This window comes from Pristis pectinata, chromosome 10 (genome assembly GCF_009764475.1).
Source record: "Pristis pectinata isolate sPriPec2 chromosome 10, sPriPec2.1.pri, whole genome shotgun sequence".
In the NCBI taxonomy this organism is placed as follows: Eukaryota; Metazoa; Chordata; class Chondrichthyes; order Rhinopristiformes; family Pristidae; genus Pristis; species Pristis pectinata.
In genome coordinates, this window is record NC_067414.1 from 53,521,340 (window position 1) to 53,540,598 (window position 19,259).

The 19,259-nt window shown below is 36.6% G+C and overlaps 1 protein-coding gene across 6 annotated transcripts in view; it reads left to right on the top strand.

Moving 5' to 3' along the window:
- The window catches only part of itsn2b (intersectin 2b), a 158,124-nt gene that overhangs the window by 104,838 nt on the left and 34,027 nt on the right, over positions 1-19,259 (top strand). For all 6 annotated transcript variants that reach the window (XM_052024030.1, XM_052024034.1, XM_052024032.1 and 3 more), the window contains 7 exons: positions 636-841; positions 1,546-1,607; positions 2,520-2,686; positions 3,512-3,557; positions 3,897-4,018; positions 6,810-6,906; positions 7,876-8,067. In XM_052024030.1, the coding sequence (XP_051879990.1) occupies positions 636-841; positions 1,546-1,607; positions 2,520-2,686; positions 3,512-3,557; positions 3,897-4,018; positions 6,810-6,906; positions 7,876-8,067 (892 nt within the window). The remainder of the gene's footprint in view (positions 1-635; positions 842-1,545; positions 1,608-2,519; positions 2,687-3,511; positions 3,558-3,896; positions 4,019-6,809; positions 6,907-7,875; positions 8,068-19,259) is intronic.

A 19,259-nucleotide genomic window follows, 5' to 3' on the forward strand; every position in this document is an offset into this window, starting at 1 on the left:
CTTGCTCATCAAAAGGAATTTATGAACATGTTTCCAAGGTGTGTCCGCCTTGGTGTGTCTATTTAGGAGTAACCACATTCACATACTTCCTATTCTGCTCCTGGATGCATTTGCAGCTGCTCTCTGGGCCTGTCGATCAACAATATGTACAAGTCCTCGCACTACATTAGCTTCTTAAAGGTGCATTTTTAATTTTTTTTTACATTATTCAATCATGGACACAATAGCATAGTGAGATAAGTTATTAGACCGGTATCCTGAGCCCTGAAATATTGATCCAGAAACACAAGGTTGAATTCTACTACAGCAGCTGGGGAATTAAAATTAAAATAATTAAACATTTTGGAATAAAAAGAATTAGTCATTAAGGGGTCTCCAGAGAAGGGACTATGCCAACCCACCTGGGCTATGTATGAATCCAGATCCACAGCTAAGTGGTTGAATTTTTAATTGTCCTCTAAGATTGCCTGCAAGCCTATCCATCCACGGGTAATTAGAAATGGGCACTAAACGCTGATCTAACCTATATTCATACCCTGTAAATAAGTTAAGAAATTACTCTTGTGCTTATAATTTTTCATAATTACACAATTACAAAAATATTGTCAGAAAAAAATCATTTTTTTTTCTTGTAGGTTGAAAGTGTAAAAGCTTTTAAAGCCCTGGCACTCTGTTCATGGACAGCAAAGAAAGAGAACCATCTGAATTTTTCAAAAGATGATGTAATTGATGTCCTGGAGCAGCAGGATAACTGGTGGTTTGGAGAGGTTCGTGGTGCAAAGGGTTGGTTTCCCAGGTCATACGTCAAGGTGATCAGTGAGCAAGCACAGCTATCAGTGGAGTAAGTTTCTCCTTGTATTGGTATCTTGTTTTTGCCAAGCTGGTTAAATCATATATTTGATAATATAAAAACAATCAAAAATTTAATGAGCTGGTTTATAATCGATCCAGCTTGGGTCATGTGTGAGTCCTATGGCCAGACTAAACCTGCCTCAGTTCCGCAGCTGCTCCACAGTGGAATGGACCAGGAGTTGACAATTGGGCCTTGGGACAATGCATCCTCAGGCATTCCCACGCCCCAGCACCACCCCGATTGCTTTTGGCAGCTTGTATGGTCAAAGTCACTAATAATCAGATGTTTTAAGAGCAGTCGAATATAAATAATTTAAAAATAAGTAAAAATTTATTTAAGTATAATTCAAAGACACATGAATTTTCAATTAACTTATTAAAAATGCATATAAGTACAGAGAAATAATGAACTAAAAACTTAGCTGAACTTGCCTTTTTACACAAGGCAGGGTAAGCCAACTGTGTAGATGTGAAGCTGAAGGGTGGGATACAAAGTGTATCCGGCCCCTCGGCTCAGCGACTTACGGAATGTCGTTGAACTCAAAGCAATGTCAAAGGGAATCAATTAATGTATAATTGTTTCTGAATAGTCTTATTTAAATTGGCAAAGCTAGTTTTTTAAAATATGTTTAATTTTATGCCTAATTCCAAATGATCTCAATCACTGAACTCTAATTCTTTTTTTGTCAATAGATCTGGACCTGTTTATGCATCAGTGGTTAAAAGCTCCAGCCCTGTCTCCCAGGCAGGAGAAGGTAAAACTCCAATAATATCTCTTCCATGTGCTCCATAGCTTAAATTAGCAGTAAGTTTTGTGCATTATTGTTAATCAAGCCTGACCACCAATGAAACAGATCCTTTCCTGATTTTTGCCCTCAATTACCTCCCAAATATATCTATATTCTTTTCTATGTAGAGTCATTGGTGATACTGTATATTGCAGTAGTGGTAATGGTTTAGAGTAGCTCAGTACCATGAGGTGAAATTTTGTGCATTTCTGAAGGAAATAACAAATCATTAGAATTCTCTATCCGAGGGGGGCTGTAGAAGGCTCCTGGAGAAAGATTGATAGGTTTTTGGGTATTAGGGGAATCTAGGGATATTGAGTTAGTGCAGGAAAGTGACACTATGGTCAATAGATCAGCCATGATTTTATTGAATGGTTGAACAAGCATGAAGGGTTGAATCATCCTATTCCTAATTCTATTTCTTATGTTCTATATCCTGGCAATTAAAGTGGAAATATGGGAACAGTTTGATCTTGTGCAAAGAGGAGGCCATGAACTAACTTGCATGTTATAAAACAAAAGGAAATCATTCAGCCCATCAGGTCCATGCCAGCTCTCAGTAGTGTATTCCCATTATTTCCATTCCCCCTACACTAAGATATAATTTACTGAAGCCACGGACCTCGGGTGCTACTGCACAGACAGCACCCAAGGTCAGGATTGAACTTGGGTCCTTGGAGCTGTGAGTCAGCAGCACTAATTGCTGTGCCACCATACTGCCCTTAATTGTTTCACTCCGAATTGTTGTGGGCTGGGGGCCACAGCAAACTGCAAAGTTAAATGATTGATGAACCCAAATGATCCAAGCTTCAACGCCAAGAAATTTCAGAGGTGTGATGTCTATCCATAGTAATAACAGTTTTGCTTTATCTTCGATAGAGTATATTGCACTATATTCATATGAAAGTACTGAAACTGGAGATTTAACCTTCACTGCGGGTGAGGTGGTTCTGGTCACTAAGAAAGATGGAGAATGGTGGACAGGAGTTATTGATGATAGAACAGGCGTCTTTCCTTCAAATTATGTGAAACCAAAGGATCCAGATGTAAGTTTAACACTTTCTTGTGTTTCATAATGTTTATTATTCAATATTTTTCACTTAGCTGCATTCTGTTAGTGGAAGAATCTTTCCTTTAGGTTGGAAAACAAAGTATATCATCTGAGTTTATGTAAAGGGAAGATCCTTAAATTGCAGGAACAGCAATGTTCAATGCCTAGCTAATCGGGTAGCATTTAGAGCAACAGTGTTTATTCAGGTCAATGACTTTTCATCAGAACTGAAAAATCTTAGGGATGAACAGGGAATTTCACCTGCTTTATTTGGTTATATCCTAATAAATCTTGTTTCAATTCAGTTACTTCAATGTCCAAAAGTTTAAGAAATTCAAGCCCTATTCTTGCATAACTAATAGTAGTCTTGTTAACTTTCCAGTGGTTGACTTGTAATTCAGATGGTAGTGCCTGGAATATTCCAATCTACAATCTTCAGTGTCCTAAACAAGTAGTAGTATTCTTTGCACTCACTAATCAAAATCATTACCAAATATTATTAAGGCTTCCATTTGAGGACTAACATGAGAATTCCACTGGAAAAGGCTGACCAACAACAGCCGGTCCATTAAAATTTACTGGATAAAGTTTAAACGACTTAAAAAAAAGTCCAAGTACTGAGGTTGCTGAAAATTAAAGATGGAGTTCAAGGATAATGGGGGAAATCAGTCCTTCTGCCTGCCAAAAGCCATGGTATAGACAAATGTGCTCACTTTCTCCAACTGAAGGGGGGAGGATAATATTGGAGAAAAAGGAAAGACAAAAATGTTGTTGTGGAAAGAAAATTCAGTTTAATCCTATTTGCTTTTTCTTTGCTCAGGGGTCAAGTAGTTCAGGAAAATCGGGAACATTAAACAAGAAACCAGGTGCGTCTCTTCTGCATTCATTCCGCAAAATTTTCCTGATGTTTACAAGTGTAAAGAATGTTGTTAAACAGTATTAATATTCTCGTTATTGAAGTTCTTATGTGAGAAGATATTAGCTGTCTGAATCTTGATCTTATTGATGGCTGCAATTGTACAATTGATTTGTGTACTCCTACGCAGTTAGAAATATTTACCACCATGATCAAGTGCCGCATGCAATGTCAAAACCCCTGTCATAAAACATATTTTGAGATGTTTTTAAGAGTTTTAGTTTGGGCAAATTGATTAAAACATTTAATTGGACAGTTGCATTGTAACTGCTTTAAATTTTTCTTACAGAGATTGCTCAAGTAACCTCAGCATACACTGCAACAGGTACTGAGCAGCTAAGTCTTGTTCCTGGCCAGTTGATACTTATTTTGAAGAAAAATGCCTCTGGATGGTGGCAGGGTGAATTGCAGGTAAGCAGCTTAATACTGTGGTTATGTCTATAATAATAAGGATTTATAAGCACATAAACTAATGTTAAGTGCCATCAAATCACAGTGGAAAGCGAAGATGCTAGTTTTCTTATTGAACCTGTCTTATTAACAATTAATAAACTATTCTTCTTTCTTAACAAATATTTGAAGGGCATCTAGTGGAATTGCTTCCAGGGGAACAGAATCAAATAAGGGAAACTCCTTTTTCCCTCCTACCTTCCCCCTCTCACTTGAACTCACTTATCACCTGCCTGCATGTACTCCTCCCCCGACCTTATTCTGGCTTCTGCCCTCTTCCTTTCCAGTCCTGATGAAGGGTCTCAACCGGAAGCATTGACTGTTTATTTCTTTGCATAGATGCTGCCTGATCTGTTGAGTTTTTCCAGGATTTTGTGTGTTTTGCTCCAGATTCCAGCATCTGCAGAATCTCTTGTGTTTCCTTTTTAGAGACATTTGTTTTTTCATTTGAATCCAGAAGAGTATATTCCCATCTCACTGTCTCTATCCTTGCATTGATCTTGGATGTTTTAATGTTGAATTGTTTTTTTTCTCTACTCTCTTGTGAGGTTGCTTTATTTTAAGATAGGGGACTTTTTTTAAAAATTCTGACCATATACAATTTTAATACCTGACTTAAAATGGCTTTTGTGAATAAGAGCTCTGTGGTAACTGAATATAGTGTGCATCCCTAACACTTCCATACTTCCCCTCTCTGGCATTTTTTTTAAAAGAGAGGAAGGGAACTTAGTCCCTCAGCTGTGAGAACTGGCATAAATGAAATAATATTTATGGGGACTTCAACAAATAAAACTGAGTTTCGTGAATAATAAATGGATATCACAAGGGAATACAAACGTGACTATTAAGTGAGTGATAATTGAAGAGTAATTATTTACTCTCATTCATAAAATTGCATTTAGAATGTGATGTGAAATTTTTGACAATGTATCTTCAGGATACATTTACAGAATAAGTAATTTTTTTTTTATTTTTTTTCCCCTCTTCTCATCACTTAACCATCTTGTCAGTATCAGTCAACAATTTACCTCTGGGCGAAGAGTCCAAGTTTGTAAACATAGTGATATTTCTATTGTGTATGTGGTATTTAATTTATCTTTGACCATTCTAGTCTATTATAATGGGAGCTTCAGCCATAGTCAACACAGACATAATTCAGATCAGCAAGCAGTGTTGTCATAATCAGGGGCAAGGATGTATCTTGCAGAGTAAAAATAGAAAAGAAATCTGCATTAAATGAGTTTCTAATTAAAGTGATTTTTGGTCTTGGTTTTTGATGGAAAAATTGTAAGATTCATCTTTAAGAATGCATAACACTGATACTTCCTTAGTAGAGCACCGACAAGATATCATGAAGTGTTTAGGTACTAATCATATATTCATAGAGCTACTGTTACTTTTCTGTGAACAATAATGTGCAGCAAGCTCAGCAGAATAGAAAGGAACTTCAGCAAGATATAGTTGAAATGAAATTGCAGCAAATTGCTTGGTCCATCTCTTTGGAACTCACTCTATCAGGCCCACTCAGTTTATCACCCCCAACTTGAGCAGATATTGGGAACAAGGGCTGTAAAGTAACCGAATTCTTCAAATGTGTGTTTGTATTTTTCCTTCTGCGCACTCTATCTTGCATACAGGTTGTGGGGGGTAATTGAGAAGCTTGGGACAGTAGCACTGACACTTGCTTTCCCTTTCTCCGAAGTGCCATGTATGGTAATAGGCCTATAAAAATTAACTGAGTTAACAGTGGCATCTGAAGGGGCAGATAGGTGTGGGTCTTAAAATAACCAAAGCCAGGAGCTGTGGAGAAAGGGAGAGAGAAGAATGAAAAAATATCTTGATGAGATGGGGTGGGTTTGTGAACAAGAATGGCAAGATATCGTGAAGTGTTAAGTAGTAATTTATTGACAGAAATACTGAGTATTTTTCTCGGAACGTTAATGTGTAGCAAGCTCAGAGGATCGAGTCACTCCTGATTTTAGCATTGCTTTCTCTGTGGTTTTTAGCCATGTATAAAGGTGCATTATTTGTTAAAAAAAATATGTAACCTAGAGTTGGCATTGCCAAGGTTGGATGAATGGACAGGATTTTGATAATATGCTATAAGGTGACCTGATCTGGTGACAGATTGAATTTTACTGTTGCTTATGATCCCACGATTGTTAATTTACCTGCTTGGAAGAGTACATAGTATGGATTTTAAGGCACTCCAATTCAAATGTAACATTTTTTTTTAAAGTCTTCATTATTGATCAAAAGAGAAAGCATGTTTTAAGTTGCAGTTCAGATAAAGGACCTTCGAAACCTGAAACATTAACTCAGTTTCTCTTCCATGATGCTGTCTGACCCGCTGAGTGTTTCCAGTATTTTCTGTTTTTAGTATAGAATACCTTTGTCTATCTGCCTGTTCAGTAATTGTGCCTTGCGTAATGTTTAACAACTTTTTTTAATATTTATATGTTTCAGCATTGTAAGTTAGAAATGCCACAGGTCCCTCAAGTAATCTTTAGTCAAAATTACATGGTTTAGTAGTACTGTATTGGAATTGTTCACAATTGCTTGGCACAAAATTGTGTTAGTACTGAATGGGTTGTAGGATGGATAAGGTCTGTATACCTTGTGCCTGTCGATGTTAACTTCGGTCCAGTCAAAAAAATAATAATTCGAGGCTATCTCATTGCTGAGGATGATATAGATACCAGTAAATTTTATGACTTGTTTTTATATTTTGAAAATTCTGTTTCCCTTACAGGCTAGAGGTAAAAAACGTCAAAAGGGATGGTTTCCTGCAAGTCATGTTAAACTGCTCGGGCAAAGTAGTGGAAAATCCACACCGGCTCCAGCTTCAGGTAAGCAGAATCAATTTTCTACTAGCATTGTTTGTGACTTCATTTTTCTCAGATTGATAAGAAAACAAATAATTTGAAAAGCAGTTTCAGAAAGGATATCCATCAGCATGAGATCTTCTAAAAGCATTGAGAATATTCACAGATCTACTATTTCTATTACCAAGAGAAAATACTTGCATATTTGCATTTTGATGGGCCTCCAGATGTCCATTGTGCTTTACTCCACTGAGGGACTTCGAGGTGCAATCAATAGAATCACAAATTGGTCCAGGACAGGAGGACGTTCCAATGTTGGCTCGTTGAAAGTGCAGTCTGGTTGTCCTACATCCTATCTTTCCCATAGCCCTGCAGATTTTTCTCTAATGTATTTATCCAATTCCCTTTTAAAAGTTTTGGAATCTGCATCCAGCACTCTTATGCACGATCCAAACCACAAAGACTCCCAATGTTTTTGTTTCCCTATGTGCCTCTTTTTTTAAATCACCAAAGTGATTTGAATCCACGTTTCCCAGTAATACAGTCTCTGCACTATCCATCCTTACTTGCCTTGAGAAGGCATGTATTTTTGGGCCAACTCTATGGATGCAGTGTTCCTTGTGATTGTATGAGGGAGGAAATTCCAGACTATTACCTGGAATTGCAATACTGTAGGGTTGACATTTCAACTTTGTGTTCAGATTATGGATGAAGATTGCAAAAGATGTTGAATGAATAATTGTTAAAATGTATAAATCTAACTGCAATTTTTACAGTGTAACTTTCAGATCATATTCAATGTAAATGATTATCCTGTAAACCTGTAAATCCTACTTTAGGCTCAGATTTGTCCTTTGCAATTTTTTGTTTCAAACTTCTGTCACATTTGATTTCTCCTTCCATTGGAATAGTTATACATACTTGAATTGACATGGACTCTCATTCTCTGCAACACTCTGACTTGAACTCAAAATGTTCTCTTCTTTCTTGTAGTCTGTCAGGTCATAGCAATCTATGACTATACTGCCGTGAATGAAGATGAACTCAGTTTTTCCAAAGGTCAGCTTATCAATGTGATTAATAAGGATGATCCAGATTGGTGGCAGGGAGAGTTGAATGGAATGAATGGCTTATTTCCTTCCAATTACGTCAAGACAACTGTAGACTCCGATCCAAGTCAGCAGTGTAAGTAATGGGGGAAAATATTATTCAAATACTATTTTAAAGTAGAAACAAACGCTGAGAGCATTTTGGTAATCAATTGTGAATACTTCATGACAGTTAGATAAAGAGTAAAAGGCCACTGTAGCAATGTAAAATGAAACATAGTCCATTCAGCCATCGCAAATTTAACCTTTGAAACAAGTGTTGGCTTTTTAACAAAAAAAAGTTAGTATTTGGTGTTGTAAGATGGTGAAGCTAGCAGCCATGAGTTTACCATACTCAGATTCAATTTTCATTCTGTTATTCTGTGGCCAACCTGTCTTCGCAATAAACACATATGGATATGAACAAAATTTTAAAAAAGCAACAATATTGAAAGTACTTAGCAGACCCGTCAACAATTATAAACTCAAAGCACAAAGTTCCATCATTGACCCCTGATACAAATGAATGTAAGATATGATGAGTGCTAATCATTTATAGTCATTGGACAGATCTCTTGGTCAGCAATAGTTGGTCTTTTTACTGCTGAAATGTTAAACATTTGTACTGACATTCAACAAAATCTACAATGATCAGTTAATGGTAATCAGATAGTAAAGGAAGTGTCGTCGTAAGACAAAAATGCTGATCTATTACAAAATAGAAAGTGCATTAAAGAAAGGGTAAAGCAAGTTATACGAGGCAAATACATTAGACCTGATTGTAGACTGACATCAGCAGATGGAATCATTCTAACTCAGTTCATTACAAAATAGTGAAAAATGTTGATCTGTAATTTTGTATTCAACACGCAGTCAATAAAAAGATCTTTGTAATTATATTAGTTAAATAAGTTTAAATTTGTGGGAGATCTGCTTGAAACTCAGTCATTTTAAACCCCTCTGTCAACCTCGTACCATCATGTGGTAATTTCTAACAAATTAACTAGGAATCCTTGCTTTGAATCCTTAGCATATATTGAGGCAACTTAACTGGGTAACAATTGAGGTATCATCATCAACCTCAGCACTTTGAGCTGTGAAAGGAAAATTCAGCAGGAATTCCTGTTCCTGATTGCTATCCATATACTTCTACAATTGGATATTGTGTGAGAATGGGATCCGACTCAACTCTAAATTACCATAATGGCCTTGCTGTTCCATTTAGTTCCCAAGAAGCCATGCCACACCAAGACTCAGTGTCTTCAGAAGAAAACTTGGGAGGAAGTAAAGCTCTACTAAACTGTTCTTCAGAAAGGAAGGATTTAAAAGTTAGTCTTTAAGATGGTGAATGTTTGCTTATGCATGTCCTCCAGTTCACAACCCCTCCAAAGTCCTCCACACAAAGGAGCATGTCTCATTCAATTGAAGGCTATTTAATTGTGAAACTGAATCAAATGCATTTCATGAATAGGCCTGAATTCCAGTCATTGCTACCTTTTGTCACTGCATTCCTGCTGAAGAATGGTTAGCATTTAATTTTGCCCCACAAGTTTTTTAATCTTGTCTTTGCATCTTATTCCTGTGTATAAGAAGGCAAACTACTAGGCTGTTGATAAAATTCTATTCACCATCACTATCATTTGAGTTTTTAAGTACTTTAAAAAATAGAAAATGGATAACTTATAAAAACAGAAGTTTCACAAATTAAAACAGTAGATTTTATGTAATAATAACCACTTTTACCAAAATGACTAATAACTTGAATTGAAACATGAAGGCTATTCAGTTCCTCGAGGCTGAACAGTATTAAATTAGATGATGGCTGAAATGTACCTTAATTGTATTTATCTGCCTTAAATCTGAAACCCTTAATGCTTATGCCAAGTTAAAATGTATCCGCCTTCATTTTCATACTTTCAATTAACCTGGTCTCAACAGGTTTATGAGGGAGTTTTCCACTCCCCCAGAATTGTTTTCTGACTCTCTGCTCTGCAGCTAATTTATCTGCAGCACTTAGAAAGGATAAATGAAATGCTTAAGTTCATTTCCTACCAGACACAAGAGCCATCATCCATTTCAAAAAAAACAATGCAATTAATTTGTGGTTCTCCTCCAGTGGCTTGGTTGGGTGATACACCATCTGTTGCAGGACGTTGGCACACAGACCAGGAGACTCCCAAATATAATTTCTGGTGTATGTTGAGATATGTGATGTCCTTTGGGATGACAGTAGGGGTACCATAGCTGGTCAAAATGTTCCTGAGCTGAGGAAGGGAAAAGCAAATTCAGAGCTGCTGCTTCAGCTCTGTGTCAAGTGGCTCCTCCTGGAGAGTGCAAGTGTATGGAGTTTGACTGAGGACAGAATTGAACTTGTTTGTGTTCTGTCCTCCTTGCAACTTTTGAGTAGCCATTTAATCTTCACTGTCAGTCCCCATCCTTGAAGTCTGGATCATTGGGTGAAGAATCATCTGCCATATCACACTCAGAAACAATATTCTAAACACAAATCATGGCCTTCAGAACAGAAGAAAATAATTTAATGACTTAATTCAAACCATGCGGTGGATAAAAGCTTTCCTTAAAATACTGTTGCTTTGGCAAAAGCATTGTACATCTGATTGATGCAGTATCTTGCTGTGCTAATAAGAACAAGATAAGATAGAAAATAAAACTTGTTTGGTCTTGAGTTCCACTGCATCATTCCTTGTTTCAGCATTGGACATTACCAGTAAAATTAGCTTGGAACACTAGAAGTTAAATCATTTTATAACTGAATTATATCCCATTACACTTGTCTTCCTTAGAAGATTTCTTTTGCAACTTGGTCATCTGAATATAGAACATTCTAAGATTTTGACATGATCATCATTCCTTAATTATTAAATTTTTGCTCTTAGATCTTCTGCTTTCTGACACAAAACTATACACATCCTTAAAATTTCATTTATTGTTCATAGTTACTATGTCTTTCATTCTGTATCTTTACCTTTTCATCTGTAAATGTGTTCTGTTTTCTTATTTTTGTTTCCTCATTTTTTTTAGGACCGTAATGTTGCCTTCTTCTCAAAGTCAGAGTATGAAAGCCCTCAAAGAGACCCACTATCCCCAGTTTCCCTGCAGGGTGGACGTTGGGCATACACGTACAGCCTTGATCAAATGAATGCCGCATGATTAATCCTATTTATTATTAAATATTGATGAAAACAGAGTATCTATCTCATTTAGCTTATAGGGCTTTCAATTATTCGGTTAACTAGATAATCTCCCATGGTTTTAACTCATTAACTATTCGGTAAACAGTGGCCTTTCCATGCTACTACAATCTCCATGTGCATTTGTAATCAGGATCAGCAGCTTTGAGGCCTTGTGATTTATTCATCTTCTGCACAGCTGTGGAAAGGTGGAAAACACTGTTTTGATCTTAACATTTGTTGCTCCTGATCACATTTACTTGTAACGACTTTAAAAATAAAGTTACCTTTCTAAATTCCCAGAGGTTATCTCCCTCCCCCTGAATGAGAAAGCCCTATTAATTTGTTATTCACAAGATGGTTCATAGGAAGGATAGTGGGTCTTTCTGTGGCTTTCTGTCCTGTTGCCTTCAGTGTTCCTCTACTTTCTTGTCCCATCATTCAGATAATTTAGATCTTTTGCAATTATTGAAATATTGTATCCTGTAAGATGGGCCCTCCTAGGTGAAATCTTGTCACAAAAAGACCCACTATTAATAGTATTTAATAGTAACTACTTGAACGTAAATGTTTGTGTTTGCCCTGTCCGGATAAATCCTTTTCGACTCTTCAACTCATTAAGGGTATTTTGGAATAACATTCTCAGGTTCAGTGACTGGAACCATATATATTATTCTAAGCGCTCTTTGTGTCAATTTGGTCATTTCATCTACTTAACTGCAGCGTTGACATCTTTGATGAATATTTCTGTGTTTAGGAATTTGTCTCAAGACTGAGCATTATTAATGAAAGAGTCTCCATGACTGTGTTATTCAGAGCGTGGTCCAAGGCCACTCTGCCCTTTCAGCCTGACCATTTCATACTTTAAACATTGATGCACTCTACTTCTGCTCCCTCCTCAAGACTGAGTCAGAATTCAAGATGGTCCTTCTCCTGGTGGTCTCCAGTGAGAGATAGTAGGAAGATGCCATTAGGAGGTACATCTGCCTTGGTATTCTAAGAAAGCTATGGTTTTAGTTGTTGATCCTTGTTTATTTTCTCTCACTCACTCACTCACTGTATTTTTGTGGGATGTGCCTGGCCTTTATTAAGTGACTGCTCAGAAAATGCAATTGATTTCAAGCTCTCAGGTACAGACTGATGTTCCATCATTCTTTGTTTTTGAGTATTTGCGCATTGTTGAGAATGTTGTCTCGATAACTTATATATATTAAAAAATCCTTGCTGGGTTGAAGAGTTTAAAAAGTTCATGAGTAATGTGTGAATCTGTTGCTATGTAACAAAGTGGGAAAGACTCTTTCGAAATCTATTTTTTGGGGAATGGTCTTTGTTAAGACTAATTAAAAAGAACTGTAACAAAAAGATGTTTTAATTCTCAGTTACGTGAAGAAAATTATTAGCTTTAATGGATCACAGCTTGCTTTTTTAAATCTACAAAGAATTGGGCAGCTGGAACAAGCAGACAAATATTTTATTTTTGCACTTTCATTCAGCAAGTGTATCATATAGTTGTCCAATGCTGTTGATGTACATTTTGAGAGTTTTTAGTGTCAATGTACATACAACCTCAGAGGTCACATCTTTGGAAGGTTGTGCTTATTTTACATCGCAAGGAGGAAGCATCAGGTTTTGAAAGCTGATAAATAAAATTAATATTATATAAAGACAGAAACTATTGGAAATACTCAGCAGGTCAGGCACCATCTTAGGAGAGAGGAACAAATTTAATGTTTCGGATCAAAGATCTCGCATCAGTTTCAATCAACTGATGAATGATTGTTTGGCTGAAAAGTTAATTGTTTTACTTTGCACAGGTGCCACCTGATCAACTGAGTATTTCCAGCAGTTTCTGTTTTATTTCGGTTTCCAGCATCCATGGTACTTTGCTTTTGTAAATATAAATTACATCGGTTTTGTATTGTGTATATATTTTTATTAATTCAGATATTTTGAGCTTATCAGTGAATCAGATGCCATTGAACAAGTAGCTTATGTACCATTTATTTTTATTATTTTAGACTGCAAAAAAAATCATTCTTAAAGCTGCACTGCCGTGTAATTGAAAGATAAAATTACTGTAAATTGTATTTGAAATGGAATTGAAAATGCTTAATTCTTTCCAGTGGGTATTGAGGTTGGTAAGTGTGTGATCTGAATATCTGGCTCACCTTCGCTCTCATAACTGATCTCTGGTTTACTGATATGAATTGGAAGTGAAGAGCAGATCTCTTTGTGAGTGCATTTATTGTACACTTGCCATGTTTGATTTCCTCTGGGAACATTTTTGAAGGCATTTCCAATTTTTATTTCAAACCTGATTTATTTACAGTGAAGTTCTTCGAGATGGAAAATGAAATTGTGACAGTGCAGCTTTAATCAAGATGGATAGTTCCAACAGGTACGCTAGACTTCAGTTTTTGTGAAATTAGTTCATCTTTGCTAAGAAGTGCAATGCACCATTTCTTGCAAAGATTGAACCAAGCTAAAAGCTGATAAGCATGCAGTTCTGCTCAGTATTAAAACCTACTACTGAAAACCATTAGAGCAATATAAATATAATACAAGATTCCCAGTTCTGTTAGCATGATCATTAAGACACAGCTTTACAACTATGCAAGCATGACAGTATCCTGTAGATGCAAGGACCACAAATGCTGCTTAACATGATACTTGCACATATATGGAGATACTTTGTACTGTACCAGTAATGGCTAAATCAAAGTCAAGCTGGAAATTTGCTTACACAAAGAAATTGCTTTGATCAAATCTACATATAAATGGACTTGGTGTATATGCATTTATCACTATTGTACTATGCAAGTTTTCATTAAATATATAAACATGGGTATGAGTGTGAAATTTTTGCTTTGTGTACATTTAATGAGACTGTCACTAAATTTGGTGTCTTTTAATTTTTCAGTCTTTTTTCTGATTACTTGCACAGATACTCAGCAACATACTAAGTTTGTACTGATAGTAAATTTAAGTAAATTATAATACAGGTTGGCAATTAACTCAAAGCATTTATCATTTCATAGCCATTCAATCAGTTGCAAAGGGAGGAAGCAAGGCTGCTTTCAGCTACAGCTGTTGGCAACTTGTCCCCTCACCTCCCCAAGACAATCCCACTAACTAACGTCCTCAAAGTCCAAGAAGTGGAATTAAGTAAATGGTCAAAACTATAACAATCATTCCCTATCTAACTGATTCAGGTGAAGCATTTAAGCACCAAGCTTGATACAATTAATAAAATATAATTATAGAACTGTGACTGACACACATCTATCTGGGTCAATATTTCAAAACATTTATGGGCCAAACAATGCAGCAAGTTCCTTATATTTGCAATTTTGGACAAAACAAGATGATTTTTTTCAATAAAGTAAGGTTCAATATGTTGTAACAGAGGAACTTATTAATCCAGATTTCTGCTGAGAATTGCTGGAAAGTGTCCTCATCCATTTTTTCATAGGTGGGCAATTTGGTTTTAATTCATGTTGACAGGAACTGATCTGTTTCCCCAGCTCTAGAGCTGAAAACAGGTTTGAATATCTTTAACTGAATTACTTTACTGAAAAAGATATCTCTTGTGATCATTTTCTGATGGTCATTTCTCTGCAGAGGTGCCCAACTTACAACCATAAATGTTTACCATGGGAAAATTTGGAAGCAGAATATACTTTCAACCAAGCCAGAATCTCTTGATAATGGAGAAAATTATCTCTGCATGTGACAATTAATTAAACATTTTCTTAGAATTTATATACAAATCACTTGTTTGAATATTTTTTTTATTCTTTGAGTTGCACCGTAGCTCTTATTATGATAAAAATGCCCCATATCTATGTATACATACACGGGATAGCTGACCACAGGAAGATGTTATTGAATTGCAGCTGATCTTAGCCTCTGGTTCCAGGCTTAATGCAGCTACTACAGAAGACCAGAAAACAAACCAGTTTGTTTTGTGCTTTATTGTGTCACACTGAGTTCTTGCACAGGAATGAATTACTTTTGAAATGCAGTCACTGTTTCCACCAGGATCAATTTAGTGGGCAATTTGCAAAAGGCTTTCTTCCACAAGAAAACCATTTGCAAACCTGTTTTCTGTGGTGTTTACTGCAGAAACAATGTTGTCCCAAAAGACTGCAAAAAATCTGCAGTTCAAAATTGTCATAGAATCTTTTGTATCTACCAGAATAGGCAGACAGACCTCAGCTGAATTCTTCTTCAGGTAATACTTCACTCGTTCATGTACTGAAGAATCGATCAACATTATGTACTAAAATCTTAGAATCAGGCTTTATTTCATGACTTTCTCACTCAAGTAGCAGTAGTAATGACAAAGATACTGTAAAACAGCAGATATGTTGAGACTTTGTGTCTTTCAAACTAACTTTCATTGATTAACACAAAACACTGGAGGAAATCAGCAGGTCAGGCAGCAGTTCCTCGAGCATTTTGTGTGTTGCTCCAGATTCCAGCAGCTTTAGTCTCTTGTGTCTCCATTCAGTTCTCATTGACTCCTGAATCCCTTCCTTTATTTATTCCCCTGTAGAGTCCTTCCACATTGAGATTAGATTCCCATCAACTATTCTTCCATCTAGACTGTAACTCCTTATACTTTAAATTCATAGCAGAAATAATAACATACTTATCTATATGATTTTTGTTTAAAATCTTCCATTTGCAAGCTTGAGTTTCTACCAACCTTTTCCAGTACCCAGGAGATTTGTATATCGTGTGCAAAGGTAGGACCTAGTCTCTATTCTGGGTGGAAATTAATCACAATTTATCTGTGGTTGTAACCTTCCCATATAATTTGACTCCAATCAACTCCAACCAATTTCTAGTCAAGCCACAAGTTTGATTCTAATTTCATGATCTTTAGTTACAAGAAATAATTATTAGAGTTCAAATTGCAAACAAACCTGGATTATTAAGTTCATTAAACCTGTTTTACTTGCTGTCTCAGACTGGAAAAAAAAGCTTTTTTGGTTGCTTTGGCTCACTACCAGTTTTTGTTTGATTGTGTCACATCAAGAACCTTGGAATATTTTACTGCATTGAAGATGTAATGTGAATGCATTTTTTTTTAATTTTAGCGCCACAAGGCCTATTCTACATTTTCCAAAACCAGCCACAATATCTAATTAGCTTAAAATTCAAGATGTGTTTTCATTCTGTCCCTTGATATTGGGCAATTTCTCTCCTCGTCCTCTCTGCAGCCTCAAGTTACCCATACTGTCCTCCAGTGACACTTTTGCTGGGACCGAGAAATTGCCCTCACCCTTTTGTCACCTTATGCAGAAAATCTAACTAGAACATCTCTGCAGTAGTTCCTCCTCCTGTCCTGCAAATGGTTGCTAGAGTAGCCAAGGGATCTATTTTTTGGCTACTTTATTCCTTAAATGTGTGCTGCTGCTTGGGGACCTTATTAGGAATACTCAGAGAAACTGTCTAACCCTGCATTCTCAATACCATTATTTTATTTTTGCTGACATTTTTCTTTGATGCATGTGAATTCCTCCTTCTCACATAACTCACGAGTCTGCTCTACATCCCGATATCATTTGAGCTCCATCATGGCAAAAGATTTCCAGCAGTATGGGAAGAAACTTAAAAGATATTCACAAGACCTTACTAAAAAGAAGTAACTTCCTCATCAACTAATAGAGATCCCTTGACCACTTGAAATGGAGTAGGAGCATCTGGGAAGGCAGTGAATGCCTCAGATAGGTGAGCATGTGGAAGGCAAGTGAAAACATCAGGAGCACTGAACCTCACAAACAACCCACTCACCTTCAAACTCACTTGTGGCAGTGTCATCAAATCATGAGGACCTTATTAGCCAATTCAAAACTCACAGAACTGGAGTGCAAATCAGTCATCCTCAATCCTGAGGGACTGACTAAGAAAAAAGAGATCCTCCTTTTGTGAAATGAGTCGTTCTTTGGGGACTTTATACTTTAGTGTTGCCATATCTAACCAATCTTTGCCCTAATTCTTTGACCTTTATAAAATACTTCTTTCTCTTAATAACAATAGTTTCATCAACTTTAGAAGTACTTATTTTGTCTGAGGATTTTATATTTGCTTTTGATATCATTGTAGATTAGCCTGTATAGCATTTCACACCTTGTGTTAGCAATTCCTACCACTTCCCCTCAAATTTTGCAAGGTGCAAGTACAAAGCCTTGGTTTATGGTCATTTTTCCTCCTTCCAGTGTGATTGAATTTAGTCAAAATATATGCTCATTATTTCCAGGATGTTTGTTAGTTATCAAATCACTTATTATTTGGTTTACTGACCAACCAAATTCCTCTGTTTATGACAGGTTTCTTTAGGAAAACATTATGGACCAGTTTTCATGGTCAGTGATGAACCAACGGTTGTTAGCATTGAGCTCAATAGCGAACTTGGACAAAATGCCTGTGGACTTTTTTATCCAAATTACACCCATTGATGTCTTGTTAAGTGAGCATGATAGTGACACAATATGTGAAGAGAAAGACCAGCCACAAAATTAGAAGAACAATCTTACAGGTATGACATACCCCTTCCCAGACTTCAAACTTTTGAAAAAGAATTCAGAAGCCTCAAATAAACAAAAAAAAAGCAAAAATCCTTCAAAACTCTAAATGTTTTTAAAAACTTTTTTTAAAAAAAAGTTCTGAATTAACAAGCCATGGAGATTGCCACTTAAATCTCGGTCAATATTTAATATAAGCACACAGGGTTGTCTAGAATTGTCCTTGTTGATTTTAGTATAATTTTACTGCCAAAGAGTATTGTGTGCTCCAATTTCTGTGGTTTTTATTGAATTAATGGACGTTCTAAGAGTAAAACAACTGCTGACGTGGGAGTTTTTTAAATGAGAGTTAGTAAGAGTTCAGGGCCAGCATGTTCTGGGAAGAGTGAAAGGCAAAAATGGCAAGATTAGGGAACCTTGAATGATAAAGGTCATCGAAGGCTTGATCAGAAAACATTGCAGGTATAAGCATCTGGGATTGAGTGAGTCTTTTGATGAATGTAGAGTGTGTAGAAAAGAACTTTAAAAAAAAATGGGAGGGCAAAGAGGGGACATGAATTCTCTTTGGCAAACAATATTAAGGAGAATCCCAAGACATTCTATAAGTATATCAAGAGCAAGAGGGTAACCAGGGAAAGAGCAAGTCCCTTTAAAAACCAAAGGGTTAATCCATGTGTGGAACCAGGTAATGTGGATGAGGTCCTCAATTAATGCTTCTCATCTGCATTAACAAAGGAGAAGGACATAGAAGATAGCGAGTTCAGGGATGGGTATGTAGATAATCTGGAGATAATCAGTATTAAGAAGGAGGAGGTGTTAGATATAATGGGGGCATTGAAGAGTTAATAATTCCCCAGGGTCAGATGAGATCTATCCCAGATTGTTATGGGAAGAAGAGAGGAGATAACTAGAGCCCTAATGGAGATTTTTGCATCTTCATTAGGTACAGATGAGTTGCCAGAAGATTGGAGGACAGCTAATATTATTCCATTATTTAAGGAGGGCAGCAGGAATAAGCCTGATACCTACAAGCTGGTGAGCCTAACAACAGTGGAATTACTGAAGGAAATCCTAAGGGATAGGATTTATGTACATTTGAAAGGGCAAGGGCTGATCAGGGAAAGTCAGCATGTCCTTCTGAGTGGGAAATCCTGCCTCACTAATTTAATTTGAGTTCTTTGAGGAGGTAACTAAGAAAATTGATGAAGGCAGGGTGGTAGACATTGTCTATCTGGGTTTTTGGTAAGGCATTTGACAGGGTCCCACATGGTAGACTGGTCTAGAAGGTCAAGGCACATGGGATCCAAGGCAAGCTGGCTAATTGGATCCAAAATTGGCTTGGTGATAGGGACAGAGGGCAGTAGTAGAAGGCGGTTTTTTTGATTGGAAGTCTGTTACCAGTGGTGTACTGTAGTAATTGGTGCTGTGACCCTTGTTATTTGTTATATACTCATGACTTGGATGTCAATGTAGGAGGTATGATTAGTAAATTTGTGGATGACATGAAAATTGGTGGTGCTGTGGATAGCAAGGAAGAATATAGATCAGAAGGAAAGTTGGGCAGA